This window comes from Chelonia mydas, chromosome 5, assembly GCF_015237465.2.
Source record: "Chelonia mydas isolate rCheMyd1 chromosome 5, rCheMyd1.pri.v2, whole genome shotgun sequence".
In the NCBI taxonomy this organism is placed as follows: Eukaryota; Metazoa; Chordata; order Testudines; family Cheloniidae; genus Chelonia; species Chelonia mydas.
In genome coordinates this window covers 89,023,535-89,036,211 of record NC_051245.2, presented here as the reverse complement: position 1 = coordinate 89,036,211, position 12,677 = coordinate 89,023,535, and the positions used below count along the sequence as shown (strand labels likewise).

General features: G+C 38.5%; 1 protein-coding gene across 4 annotated transcripts in view; it reads left to right on the top strand.

Moving 5' to 3' along the window:
* NTRK2 (neurotrophic receptor tyrosine kinase 2) overlaps positions 1-12,677 on the top strand; it is a 265,674-nt gene that overhangs the window by 174,907 nt on the left and 78,090 nt on the right. Inside the window, exon 14 of one of the 4 annotated variants that reach the window (XM_037901777.2) lies at positions 8,725-9,274. The exons of the other annotated variants lie outside the window; for them this stretch is intronic. Within the exon in view, the coding sequence (XP_037757705.1) occupies positions 8,725-8,768 (44 nt within the window). The 3' untranslated portion in view covers positions 8,769-9,274. Of the gene's footprint in view, positions 1-8,724; positions 9,275-12,677 lie in introns of those variants that run through there. 4 annotated transcript variants of the gene reach the window in all.

The following is a 12,677-nucleotide window of genomic DNA, read 5'->3' as shown; positions in this document are numbered from 1 at the left end:
AGCCTAAAGGCTGTTGAATGCCAATAATTCACTGAGACAATAGGACCCAATGAAATTCAAATGGACAGGCCTCCATGGGGCTGCTTTTTGTTGCATCTGAGGATCAAGATCCAAATTAAGGAGATGTAAAGGTGGCTTAAAACCAGCTCTGCTCCACCCTCGTACTTTAAAAATCTTTCCTAAACCCAGCACTGAGAAGGAGGAACAGAGTATCTGAACTTTTATCGATATCAAACCTCCAGATCCAATTATTTTCAAACTTGGGTGTTTGGAATCTGTATTATAAGAACATAAGAGAGGCCATACTGGGTCAGACCAAAGGTCCCCTAGCCCAGTATCCTGTCTTCCGACAGTGGCCAATGCCAGGTGCCCCAGAGGGAGTGAACAGAACAGGTAATCATTAAGTGATCCGTCCCGTGTCGCCCATTCCCTGCTTCTGGCAAACAGAGGCTAGGGACACCATCCCTGCCCCATCCTGGCTAATAGCCATTGATGGATCTATCCTCTATGAACTTATCTAGTTCTTTTTTGAACCCTGTTATAGTCTTGGCCTTCATAACATCTTTTGGCAAAGAGTTCCGCAGACTGACTGTGCATTGTGTGAAAAAATGCTTCCTTTTGTTTGTTTTAAACCTGCTACCTAGTAATTTCATTTTGTGACCCCTAGTTCTTGTGTTATGAGAAGGAGTAAATAACGCTTATTAGTTTCTCCACACCAGTCATGATTTTACAGACCTCTGTCATATCTCCCCTTAGTCGTCTCTTTTCCAAGCTGAAAAGTCCCAGTCTTATTAATCTCTCCTCATATGGAAGCCATTCCATACCCCTAAAAATTTTTGTTGCCCTTTTCTGAACCTTTTCCAATTCCAGTATATTTTTTTGAGATGGGGCAACCACATCTGCATGCAGTATTCATGATGTGGGCGTACCAAGGATTTATATAGAGGCAATATGATGATATCTGTCCCTTTCTTAATGATTCCCACCATTCTGTTTTCTTTTTTGACTGCCGCTGTAGATAGAGTCAATGTTTTCAGAGAACTATCCACAATGATAGTTCAAGATCTTTTTCTTGAGTGATCTTTCCCAAATTCTGTTGTTTGGATTCAATGTGTAATTTTGACTTATTATAGAGAGTTTTGAACAGCAAACATGAATGTGCTTTCATATTTTGTGCCCAAAGCCTGAAGGCCTGTGACTGCCTTAATAAAAAATAACTGAAAACAATATTAACTAAAGGATAACATGTTCCAAATACAGCAACAAAGAACAGAAAAAAAACCAAAACAAAAAAAGAAAAGGAGTACTTGTGGCACCTTAGAGACTAACCAATTTATTTGAGCATGAGCTTTCGTGAGCTACAGCTCACTTCATGGGATGCAGTGAGCTGCAGCTCACGAAAGCTCATGCTCAAATAAATTGGGTAGTCTCTAAGGTGTCACAAGTACTCCTTTTCTTTTTGCGAATACAGACTAACACGGCTGTTACTCTGAAACAAAACAAAAAAGAAACAAAACAAAAAAAATCCATCCCTACATTTAATAAATAACATGAACAATTTATTCAGACTGAACCATGCAAGAGGAGTTCATTGGTCTCATTCCCATTCACATCAGAAAAATACAACATCTTTTGCTATGATTGGCAGTCTGTGCTCAAGAGAGGTTTGGGACTGAAACAAAAGTGGGGTTGCAGGCCAGGATTGGGCTGCATTGAAAGAGTTTTGTGGGGAAGCTTGCACAGCACCTGCTTGTAGTGTAATATACTTGGCTGTGTAGCCTCCACACGGTACAGGAATGTACAAATTGCCTTACTGGATCAAACCAGTAGTCCTTCCAGTATTCTAAAAGTTTCCGCAACCAGATGCTACAAAAGAAGGTGCAAGAAACCCGAAGAGAGCATTTACATAATAACCTGCCCATAGAGAAAATTTCTTCCTAACCCCCAACTGATAAAGGTTAGTATATTCTATGAAGCATGAAGGTTTATGTCCTTTTTTATTGTAACCCAATGTAACATAATTATGAATGTTCTTATGATCTATATTCCTCCTTCTCTGCCGATAGTGAAGCCAAACTACTATAGCGCTATCCAGGTGAGGCTGGCAGGATAGGGATGAGGGTGAGCTTTGGGACTAGCCCCTAAGGCTTAGCCGTTAACTCACCCCATGACCATGCCACCTTTGGCTTTGTGGTTAATCCTGGCCCGTGGATGCAAGAAAAGTAGTATGAATGTATCAAATGATGAATGGTGCATTCAGTGTAGTTTTAGAACATGTGGCCAAGGATTCTCAGTATCCTTTGGTTTTAATCTTATAGATGTGAGAGAGAAACTTTTACTTAATCCTCATCAAGCCATGTAATTCAAAGGGTTGTGTGCAAGTGCCCACTCCCATGCCCTAAGAGCATGTTTCCCTTTGCTCATATCTGAACCATTTTGTCTCTAGAGATCACACAGGTGTCACGCTGCTTCTTTGCACGCAGATGTAGGAAATCACAGTGCAGTACACCGAGAAATAACTTTAATTCAGCTATTGCTGATAATCCTTATTCTGTTGGAAAGTGACCTTCTTCCACCTAATAAAAGTCTTTTGTGTTATCTAGCTGAGCCAACTTGTTTGCCAGCTGGAATCATCTCTGCAACTAATGTTATGCTTTCTGGGGATATTTCTTACCAGTTTGTATAGGATTTTATGCTTATGATTTTTATGTTTATCCCATTTTTGCCACAGCATTCTTGAGAAGCCTGATGTTGGGCCAGCCTGATGAATAAACATAATGCAAACCAAGGCAGGTCTTTTAGAATTAAAGAGAAAGAACAAAGTTGCAACTTTTCCTTGCAGTAGTGGCTTCTCTCCAATGGCTTGATCCAAAATTGATTTCCCATTAAAATCAACAGAAGTCTGTCTGTTCCACTGATTTCAGTGTGATTTGAATCAGGCCCAAGGTGCATAAAATAGAACATTTCAAACAGCAAACTGCAGAGTTAAATAAACCTACAATATTGGGGTTTTGTGCAGTGATTCTTAATAAATCTAACCCCATGAAACATTCTGTACATTCGCTCTACATGCTGTGCTGCCGTGGGAGGTCTATGCTGGGCTGGTAAACGCTCTTGTTTCATGTGCATGAAGGATTGCAATGTACAGAGTCATGTAGGATGGCGTCAAAACAGAACAAAATGCACCAGCAGCAGTGTAATGGAAGCTTTGTCATCTCAAGCCTTGAATATGTGTTGGAGGTTAATCAAATTTGATGCATCAAAAGGATACAATTCTTTTTGTAAAAAGGACTAGATGTTATTTTTAATAATACAAAGTAAGTTTATGGAGAAACCTTGGAATTTTACCGGTGCTTTTTTGTGTGGTTTAGAGAAGGGGGCTTTGCCCGAGCATATGATACTTATTTTGCACCATATAAAGAGGGTTGTTATTGCAAAATCATGCCCACCCTCAGTAAATTCTTGGCCTCATCAGCTGTATATTCCCTTCCAAACAGCTATAAAAGTCTTTGAGGGAACATTTTTCTATGCTGTATCTGAGTTTCCTGTGTGTGTATGTAATATATACAAACACAAGTCAGAATCTGTGTGGTTTGTCAGCTAAATCATCTCAAGTGCTGAGTTCTTGAAACTCAGTTTGCTTGTTCCATGATCTCCAGTGGAGCAGAAAAAAACCTCAGCTGACTACACAAAGGTTAGCTGAGTGTCCTGAAACTTTCCTCAGTGAGAGAGAGAGAGAAAAATCAGAGAAGTATTGAGAACAAAATGTCTTTCTGCATGAGCTTCTTTCTATCCTAAGATGTTGCATTCTTATTGAGAAGAGAGAGGGACAGTTATTTTGGAGGAAATGCAGTCTAAAATACAAGAGAGGATGATATTTTAGACTGAACACTCATCTAGAAGCTCAGGCTTTTGTGGTGAGGAAATGGATACTGTATACCCCTTGATTAAGAAACTTTAATATGAACATACTCAGGCCGCAGTCATGAACTGTCCCTCGCCCCCTCCAAGTCTCCATCCTGAACTACTCTGTAGTCTTAATTTTAGCAAATTCTCATAAGTCACATCACAGTTGCAGGCATTAGCTGAACTTCTAGCTGTGCACAGTATTTTAATAGTCTGAAAAACACACCATCATTAATCACGCTAAGAAAGTCATATATCAAAACCTGCTTGAACCCATTCCAGCCAAAAAGAGCTTGTGCTGTTTTCTTTGCATCTCTGATCAGTGGCAACTCTGCTTGTCTCTGACAACAGATTATTTGGAATTAGTTTTTATAAATTAAAGAGTCATTTAGTGTTGTGCAGCTGAGTGGTTCTGCAGCCTGATGCCACTGAATTATTGAAATTCCCTTTACATATTATTGTTTAGATAGGGAAAATTGCAGGGTGACCATGAATAAAATTGTTCTTTTGCGGAGATGAGATTTATTCAACATAATTCCATTATTGTAATCCACAGAAGGGGATGGTTTGATTCAGCTAGGACAAGAGCTCTATTTTCCCCCTCATGAAATAAGGCGGTAAAGGAACCTTTAAAAAAAAATCTGAAATTAATAATGTATGAATTTTAAAAATTGAGTTCGTATAACATAGCACATAAATACAGAGAAATTAATACATCTAGTCTCTTAAAATGATAAGTTATCATAATAATGAAAATATAGAACAAAGGATATACTATGGAGACTCTTAAAAATTTACCAATTAGCTTTGATAAATAGATACTATTACCTCTGTGTTAACAGTATTCACTGTACTTCCCCATGCTTTACTATAAGGAATATATTTTAATACTGCAAATTCAGAGAATGAGTAATTTTGATCTCTAGGTGTTATCTAAGGCAACTGGCATGTTGTTATGGGTGACCAATGTTCATGGCAATTGTCATAATAAATATAAACTCTTAGGCACAATCACTAATAAAAATCATTAGATGGGACAAAAGTGGACTGACATCACAAAGCTGAAACACATAAATCACACTCAGACAATAGGGGAAACTACAGGAAAAATACAAAAGCCCATGGTTTGCACATATACAAGCAATAACCAGAAAAGTCTCCAATAAGTGGCACCCTATGAGACGATGTGTACAAATTTTCCTCTTCAAGACAAAGAGAAGGAAGGAGAGGGCGGGGGAAGGCAGGATATTGAAGATAAGAAAGACAGAAGGGCAGGCCCATTGGTCATTTACTCTTCATATCATTATGTCTCCAATTAAGGCAATACTTTGCTGATGTGCCACTCCAAATTTCAGGAAATTGAAGTTACTAAATAGCTTTCTACCCTCCCTGATAGTGTGACTGCAGAATTTGGGGTTCAGAAGCAAAAGAATTTGGGAGAGTTACCATTGCTTTTGATACATTACCTGACTTGTTGACAGCTGTAGTGTTTGATTAAAGGTCTTTTTAATTGCATTTCAGTGGAAGGATTTGCTCATTGCTGCTTTCCTTCCCAGCTGCATTTCATCCTGACAGCCAGATACTTGAATGCGCTTGTCAGGTTATGAGGGAAATTCTAGCCACTTTTCTGCCAAGCCAGAATTCTGGCCACAATTAAGGGAAATGGAGGTCAGTGTGGCAGGGCCTTATATCTGTAGCTTCAGCCACATGCTGATATGGCTTCATAGCTTTTAAACTGAAGTTTATCATCTCTCTAAATGTTAAAGAGGGAAGTCCCGTTGAATCCCTGATGGCAATCAGTTATGGTCATGATTATAAAATGTCTCTGATCTTTGAGGAGTATGTGAGGATCAATAAAATACAGGACAGTGGAGGAACAAAATGCTCTTAAGTGTTTTTTGGGGGTGGAGGGGTTCCTCTGCCCACAGCTATGCCACTGGAGATGTCTGTGAGTAAAGAGTGCTGACTGCTTACGGGGCATGGAGCAAGAGAAACTTAACAAAGGGAAAATCATTGGTTCAGATGCTTAAATTAATTAGCTTGGATTTCAGAAAATATTCATGACTTGCAGTAGTAGTAGAAATGTAGATAAGAGCTGCTGCAAGATTTTCTTTGTTTTATTAATGTGTGTGTAAACAGTGGCATCACTGAAGGAGGAACTCTAAGGCCCAGTGTTCATCATAAGCCAAAAGAGAGGAATTAACCCAAAAGTTACTATTCTGTACCAAAGTGCTGTTATTTTATTGGAATAACAGGCGCTTGTACTGTCTCAGTGAAAGGGAAGACCATGCAGGGCTTATATATTGATATATATGTCCAGTAATGAAAAGCTAAACTTCAAAATCTGTGCTGGGTTTTTTTTTGACTGCTTCCGTTTTCACTTGTGGAGAATAACAGATTTTCACTGGAGATGTATTTGAATCACACTGTTCAGATGTGGATACAAAGTCTATCAGCGTACAGATGTATTCCAAATCTTGGATTTTGGTTCAAGCCCTTCTCTTGCTTTTACCCAATCATGCTAACAATTTTTGCTATTGATTCCTGGCACAATTGATGCTGAGTTCTGGCTTCCATTCTCAGCCTCTTTGCAGTCGCACATAATTTTCCAAACAAAGTTCTTTAGAGATGAAATTTTCTCTGCTTATTAGCAGTCCAAAGGTAGTGATTGCTGGATAAAATTGAGAAAAACTCATTCTGATTGAAGTTAGTGGAAATCCATGCTGGTGTAGAGATCTGCCTGCATGCTTCTTTTTTCAGGCTTGGCACCCACTCCCTGTGTGCTGGAAGTCTTGAGTGCTTGGTTCCTACATAAAAATGCAAAGAGATAGAGGAAGTAGGCTCCTTGTATCTTCTTTTCTCCTTGTGTATTCATCTAGGACTAGGATAATCTAGACTTTATTATTTCATATTCAGCACAACCCCATCCCAAAGCTCTTTGTTAATAATATGTTACAGTTGAGATTTTAAATGCACAGAAGTAAAGCTGTTCAAAACACAAACTTTTCCTTTCATGGGAAATTTCAACATTTCAAAGTTACTTTCCATTTCAAAGCAGAACAAAAGTCAAAACATTGGCCATTTTCGTGAAACAAAAAATTCCCAGAAATTTCAAATTGGAAATGTTGACTTGGAAATTTGACATTTTCAACAAAATTTAAATGAGTCACCATTTTTAAATGAAATTTTCATTTCAAATAAATATTATGACATGGATTTCTTTCTTCTGAATCAACTTTTTGTAACCAAAAATCTTATTTCATTTTGAAATGTTGATTCAAAATACAAAAATTTGTTTTGATTCTTTCAACTGGAAAATCAAAAAGTGTAATTGAACTCAAGATTTCCCTGCAGAGAATTTCTATTTCAATTAAGCTACATTTTACAGTGGGAAATTACACAGGGCTTAATGCTGAAAACCATAACTTTGAATGTCCTGACATTTTTGCTTTTTAAAATATGAAACATTGTGTCACATTATTGCACTTATTTTCCTTTAATTTCTTTGCTCTTTTCTTGAGGTAGGGGAAACCATTAAAAATGCGGTTGCATATATTTGCATGTGATGTCATACGGGGCCAGATCTTTTGGTTTTCAAGGATGACCCTCCATTGACGTTGATGGAGCTGTGCCCATTTAGACCAGCAGAGAATTTGGTCCACTGAGTGCGATCACACTATTGCACATTGGAATGGATGCACACACATCTGTATGTATCTGGGTTAACTCCCTGCATCCCAGCATGTTGTTAGAAGGTAGTGAGGGACTGTCTTTTTCAAGTGCTTATACATTTATTATCTTCAAACTAAATTTCTTCAGATAAGGCATTTGCCATCATCACAACCTAAGCTTGTGGCAAGTTTGAAGTTTTAAGGAAACTAATTTTGAGTTATCCGATAGCAAAAAATGCTATAACTTGTTTTTTACATTACAATAAATACAAAATAACAAAATGGAATTTTACCATATTTTCAAAATAAACCAAACCAAACAACAAATAACTTGGATGCGGGGGAGGAGTGGAATTCCATCAGGAGAAATGTCAGCCCAAAATATAAATGTTCTTAAGTAATCCCTGAAATTAGGGCTCATAATGAAAATGCCTTCCCTCCAAATCCTTTTATCACTATCATAACTCTCACATGCAGTATTTATATTGAGTCTCTGTGCAATATATTTGGTACACTCTATGAGAAAAATAGATTACGCTTATGCTATAAGGGACAAATATATTTTCTTGTGATTGACTATTCAGTAATGCTGGATTTTTTCCTTCTTGTCTGTGTTGGCATTCTTTTCCTTAAAAGGAGAGGAAAGCACAATTAATTATTATTTATTACTCCTTGTTTGCATTATATTAGTACCTTGAGGCCCCAACCAAGATCAGGACCTCATTGTGCTAGACATTGTACTAGCGTATACTAACAGCTAGTCCCTGCCCCAAAGAGCTTAAAAGCTAAGGCCCTGATCCTGCAGTCCTTTGCCCTCTGGCAGATTGTTGAGCCTGCATGCAACAAATTGCTGAATGAGGGCTGAATGGACAAGACAAAGGATGGGGGAAAGAAGATTTATTGTCCCCATTTTATAGATGGGGAACTGAGGCATATAGAGGTTAAATGCCTTGCCCAAGGTCACACAGGAAATCTGTGGTAGACCCAGGAATTGAAGCCAGATCTCCTGATTTGCAATCCAGCACCTCAGCCAAAACCATCCTTCCTCTCTGGTATGACATTCCCATTGGCCTCAAAAGCAGAAAGTTCTACCCAAGGAGATTTTCAGTTGAATTCTGCTGTTGATCAGTTTCTTTCTCACCAATAGGTGGAAACTGTGACACAAGGAACGATTCTGCCATCCCCAAATGAGGCAGGAAAAACACCATACAGAACAAGGATTTTTCCATAAGAAACTGTACCATAGCAACTGAAAAGACCTTGAAGCACATGCTCACACTTTCTCTGCTTGTTGCAGCCTGTTCATTGATGCAACAGGATATCAGAAATGTGAAGACCTGTTTTTTCTTATTCCTTTGGCGAGGATAATGAATGCTTTAACCGTTACTGCTTGATCATGATGAATTTACTGCAAAATTCTGTAATCTTTCCAGATCCATATCTAATGTCCAAACCAACAGCCACCACTTGTGCACTAGCAAGTGTTGTCATGCTGCAGCTGAGGGGGGTGGGCGGGTGTGAAGGAACTGAACCACCCAAACCTCCATAATAAGAGTCACAGACTTTTGAAGATGTAGGATCAATAACCAAATGGGACGCAGAAGTGTTTCCATCAGGCAGACAGTTGTGCAATGTGTCACGTCAAAAATAAAGCGTAGTCACTAAGAAGTTGTGAATAATAAGCTAGCAAAAGTTTGTCTTTTTTTTCTACAACACCCTCTCCCCACCCCAACCCCTCCAAATGGTTGCCCAGCATAAAAGAGAAGGTCAAGGCTGCAACAAGCAGCTATGGCATTGGTTATGATGCAGGAAAATAGACAATTACTTGCTGAATTATGGACAGTATTTAATCAGAGTGGTGTGATTGGAGCTTTCTCTAGACAGATGTTTGGCCAGTTGCTGAGCAGCTGTTACAGGCTGTTCAAGATTAATGAATCTAAATTAACAGTGCCTAAAATGCTTAAGTGGGAAAATGGGAGGAAATCTGATTAGTGCTACAAATCTACTGAGGTCCAGAGATTTCCTTTCTTTTGAACTAGAATGGCTTAGTCATCCTCTTTTCCCTTTTATCCAGAGTTCATGATACTTCACCCTTTCCATATTTAATCTTTCCCCTGCTTCCCTTTTTCAACCCCATCAGCCTTCAGCAATTCACACTGACACTTCTCATTGCAGACCATAACCCTGTGCTGAAAAGACTTCTCACTTTCTTGCCTGACCAGTGACAAACCTCATATATCAATAACATGTGGTTAATTCCTTCTTTCTATTATTTCCTTTTGGCTCAATGAAATAACTTCTCAAGGTAATCAGGATATTTTGTCTGCAGCAAGCTGCACCTCTTGTGATCCTTTGTTAGACTGGCCATTATGGGTCTCATCCAACTCCCATGGAGGTCAATGGAAAGTTCTCATTGATTTTAATGGAAATTGGATCAGGCTGTCTTACTAAAGATGGGCCTGAATCACAAGAAGCCCAGACCTTGTTCTGGAGATGAAGAGTTATGGGATATTCTGAGCTGGAGCTCTGAGTCTTGCCCATCTGTTCTTAGAATCAGATCACTCTCTTCTCAGTAGCACAAAAATATATACATTCTTCCCAGATTGCCTATAACTACTCTGCTTGTGAGAAGCAAGACTACTTTTAAGAGAACTCTGGTCAATAATTTTGTTGAAAGAAAAGGAAGAGGTCCATCCACTGAGAAGATTCACCTCACCTGTAAGAAATGTGTGAATTGCCAGCATTGGAATGTAATTTATCGTCTCTCCAATTTCCGTAACAACAGGACTTTTTCAGAATCTGAAGTCTGAAGACCTCACGTTGGAATACTGTGAAAGAGAAGCATTCCAGGCACTTCTATTCAGAAATCTTGACTTGTTTACATTTACAAAGGCATGAAAGAGAAAATATATCAACAGTTTTTGGAGTGCTGGATGTATAATATTAATCCCCAAAGGCTTGTTTATTTCTTCCCAGAATGATATATAAAAGATTGTAAACCAACACCTGAGTACTGGAATAAGAGAATAATGTTTCACAGTTAACAAAGCAACAGGCTTAGCATGATTTTCTTTGGATGCATGGCAGGGTTTTTTTTGTATAATACTCTGAATTTCCTAATACTTTCAAGATATTGGGCCAGATTCTCCTATCACAGCCATGGAGGTAAATCTGGAATAACTGCAGATTTTAGTGGAAATTACTTCTGATTTGCCCCATGTAATTGAGAACAGGATTGGGCCCCATCGTGTGTCAGATAACAGTGATGGAAACGTAAAAGGTAAGAGTGTTGTAAAATCCTTTTGTCAGAGACATTTTGTTCTTCCATTTGTTCTTATTTCTAAATGTATTTTAATACATTTAAAACTTCTCTCTGAGGTCAGAAGATCTAGAAACATAAAAATGAATGAAACCACATACTGTAGCTTAGTATATGTTCAGACTTCTCTATGAAGGCATTGAAGTTAGTGGCACTTTACCAGGAAGGAATTTAAACCACTGTTTTGAAAACAGAATGTTATATAAGAACTTCATATTATTATAGTACTTATATCTTCAAAGCCCTGTATAAACATTGTCTAATTAACCCTCAAAAAAACCCCACCATCCTCCCGTCAGCTAAGTTAGCAACTATTATCATCACCATTTTCCAGATGGGGAAAATGAGACATAGAAAGATTAAAGGATTCACCCAAGGCTATATATGAGTCACTGGCAGAGTTGGTAATAGAATCTCGGAGTTATGACTCCAAATCCCCTGCTCTGTGTGTCTGTCTAGGCTTCCATAGACTTTTATACAGTCACAGTCAACCTTATAGCTTCTCTATATTTTGTCAGTAAGGAAAATTAAATTAGTAAATTTTTTTGGATTTTGCATTTTTGGAACAGGCAGCGGAGGTACTATTCTCACGTCTAAGGAAATGTTTAAGGGGGCCAGTATGACCAAAACAATGATTATATCAACACCCTAAACTATAGTTCAATTTTAAGATATGTTTATGGAAGGACGTTACAGAGACCACTTTAAATGATCTGTTAATTGTTGTTTTAGCGTCTAACTCCTTCCCATTCTCTTTAAAACTCCTCCAGGAAGTTATGCAGACTAGACGCACAGCATGCCTAGAAATAGTTTGAGGTACATTCTGGTTGTTGGAGTATAAAAGATAAAACCAAGCGTCCTGATTCTTTATCGTGCACTGCCACAAAAAGCATGCTAAATGGAGCAGCCTTTCCTGAGGCCAACTTCAAACTCCCCCTTTCTACTCCTGGTAACATTTGAAGGGGACAGGAGAGCCCTGAATCACTTATAAACCTCTGTAAATGATTCTATTAATCTACCATGATGACACCTCTCTGTTAGACTGAATAATAACTAGGTGCTTCATTTACCTCAGTGTTTTGACTTAGTACAGTCTGTGTTCGCTATAAATATGCAAATTCCATTTCCTTAGCTGCAAGTGCCAGTTCAGAGTGAATTATACCAAAAATCCATCTGTTTTAGTGGTAACAATAAAAACTACAGCACCTTATATTTCCTTTAGTGATAAACTCCCCCAATTGACTTGCATTACTCCTAACTGGTTACACATAACAGCTAGTTATTACTGTTTATGAAGTTACTGGTTCACAAGATGCCATAACAAAGTAACTGAATACAGAGTAAAGGAACCCAGCTGGTACATATTGCTGTATGCAAAGGTTTTAAATTCTGTACCCATTTGCTGTGCTTCCTGACTACAGAAACGTTAAGTGTACTGCAATGGCATGCCGTACAACAGTTGTAGTGAGGCAGTGGAAGTATTAAAAACTACAGCAGCCATATAGATGATAGGCAGGAGAAGGTCTTCCCTGGTTCACACATTTTGCTCACTTGAAGAGGCCCAGGAGTCGCATTTACATTCAGTTCAGTCTACACTGAGTGTTACAGAAGATTCAAGTGCAACTATTCTCCAGGAATGAAACTTAAAAGGGAGAGAGGTGACTATGATTTATGGTGACACCGATGAAGCTTTTATAGAAGATAATACATGTGTTCTGGCTATCACCATAAAATTAACTGTTCATAATTGATCAGAGCTGCCAACTCAGCTTGCCTATGTG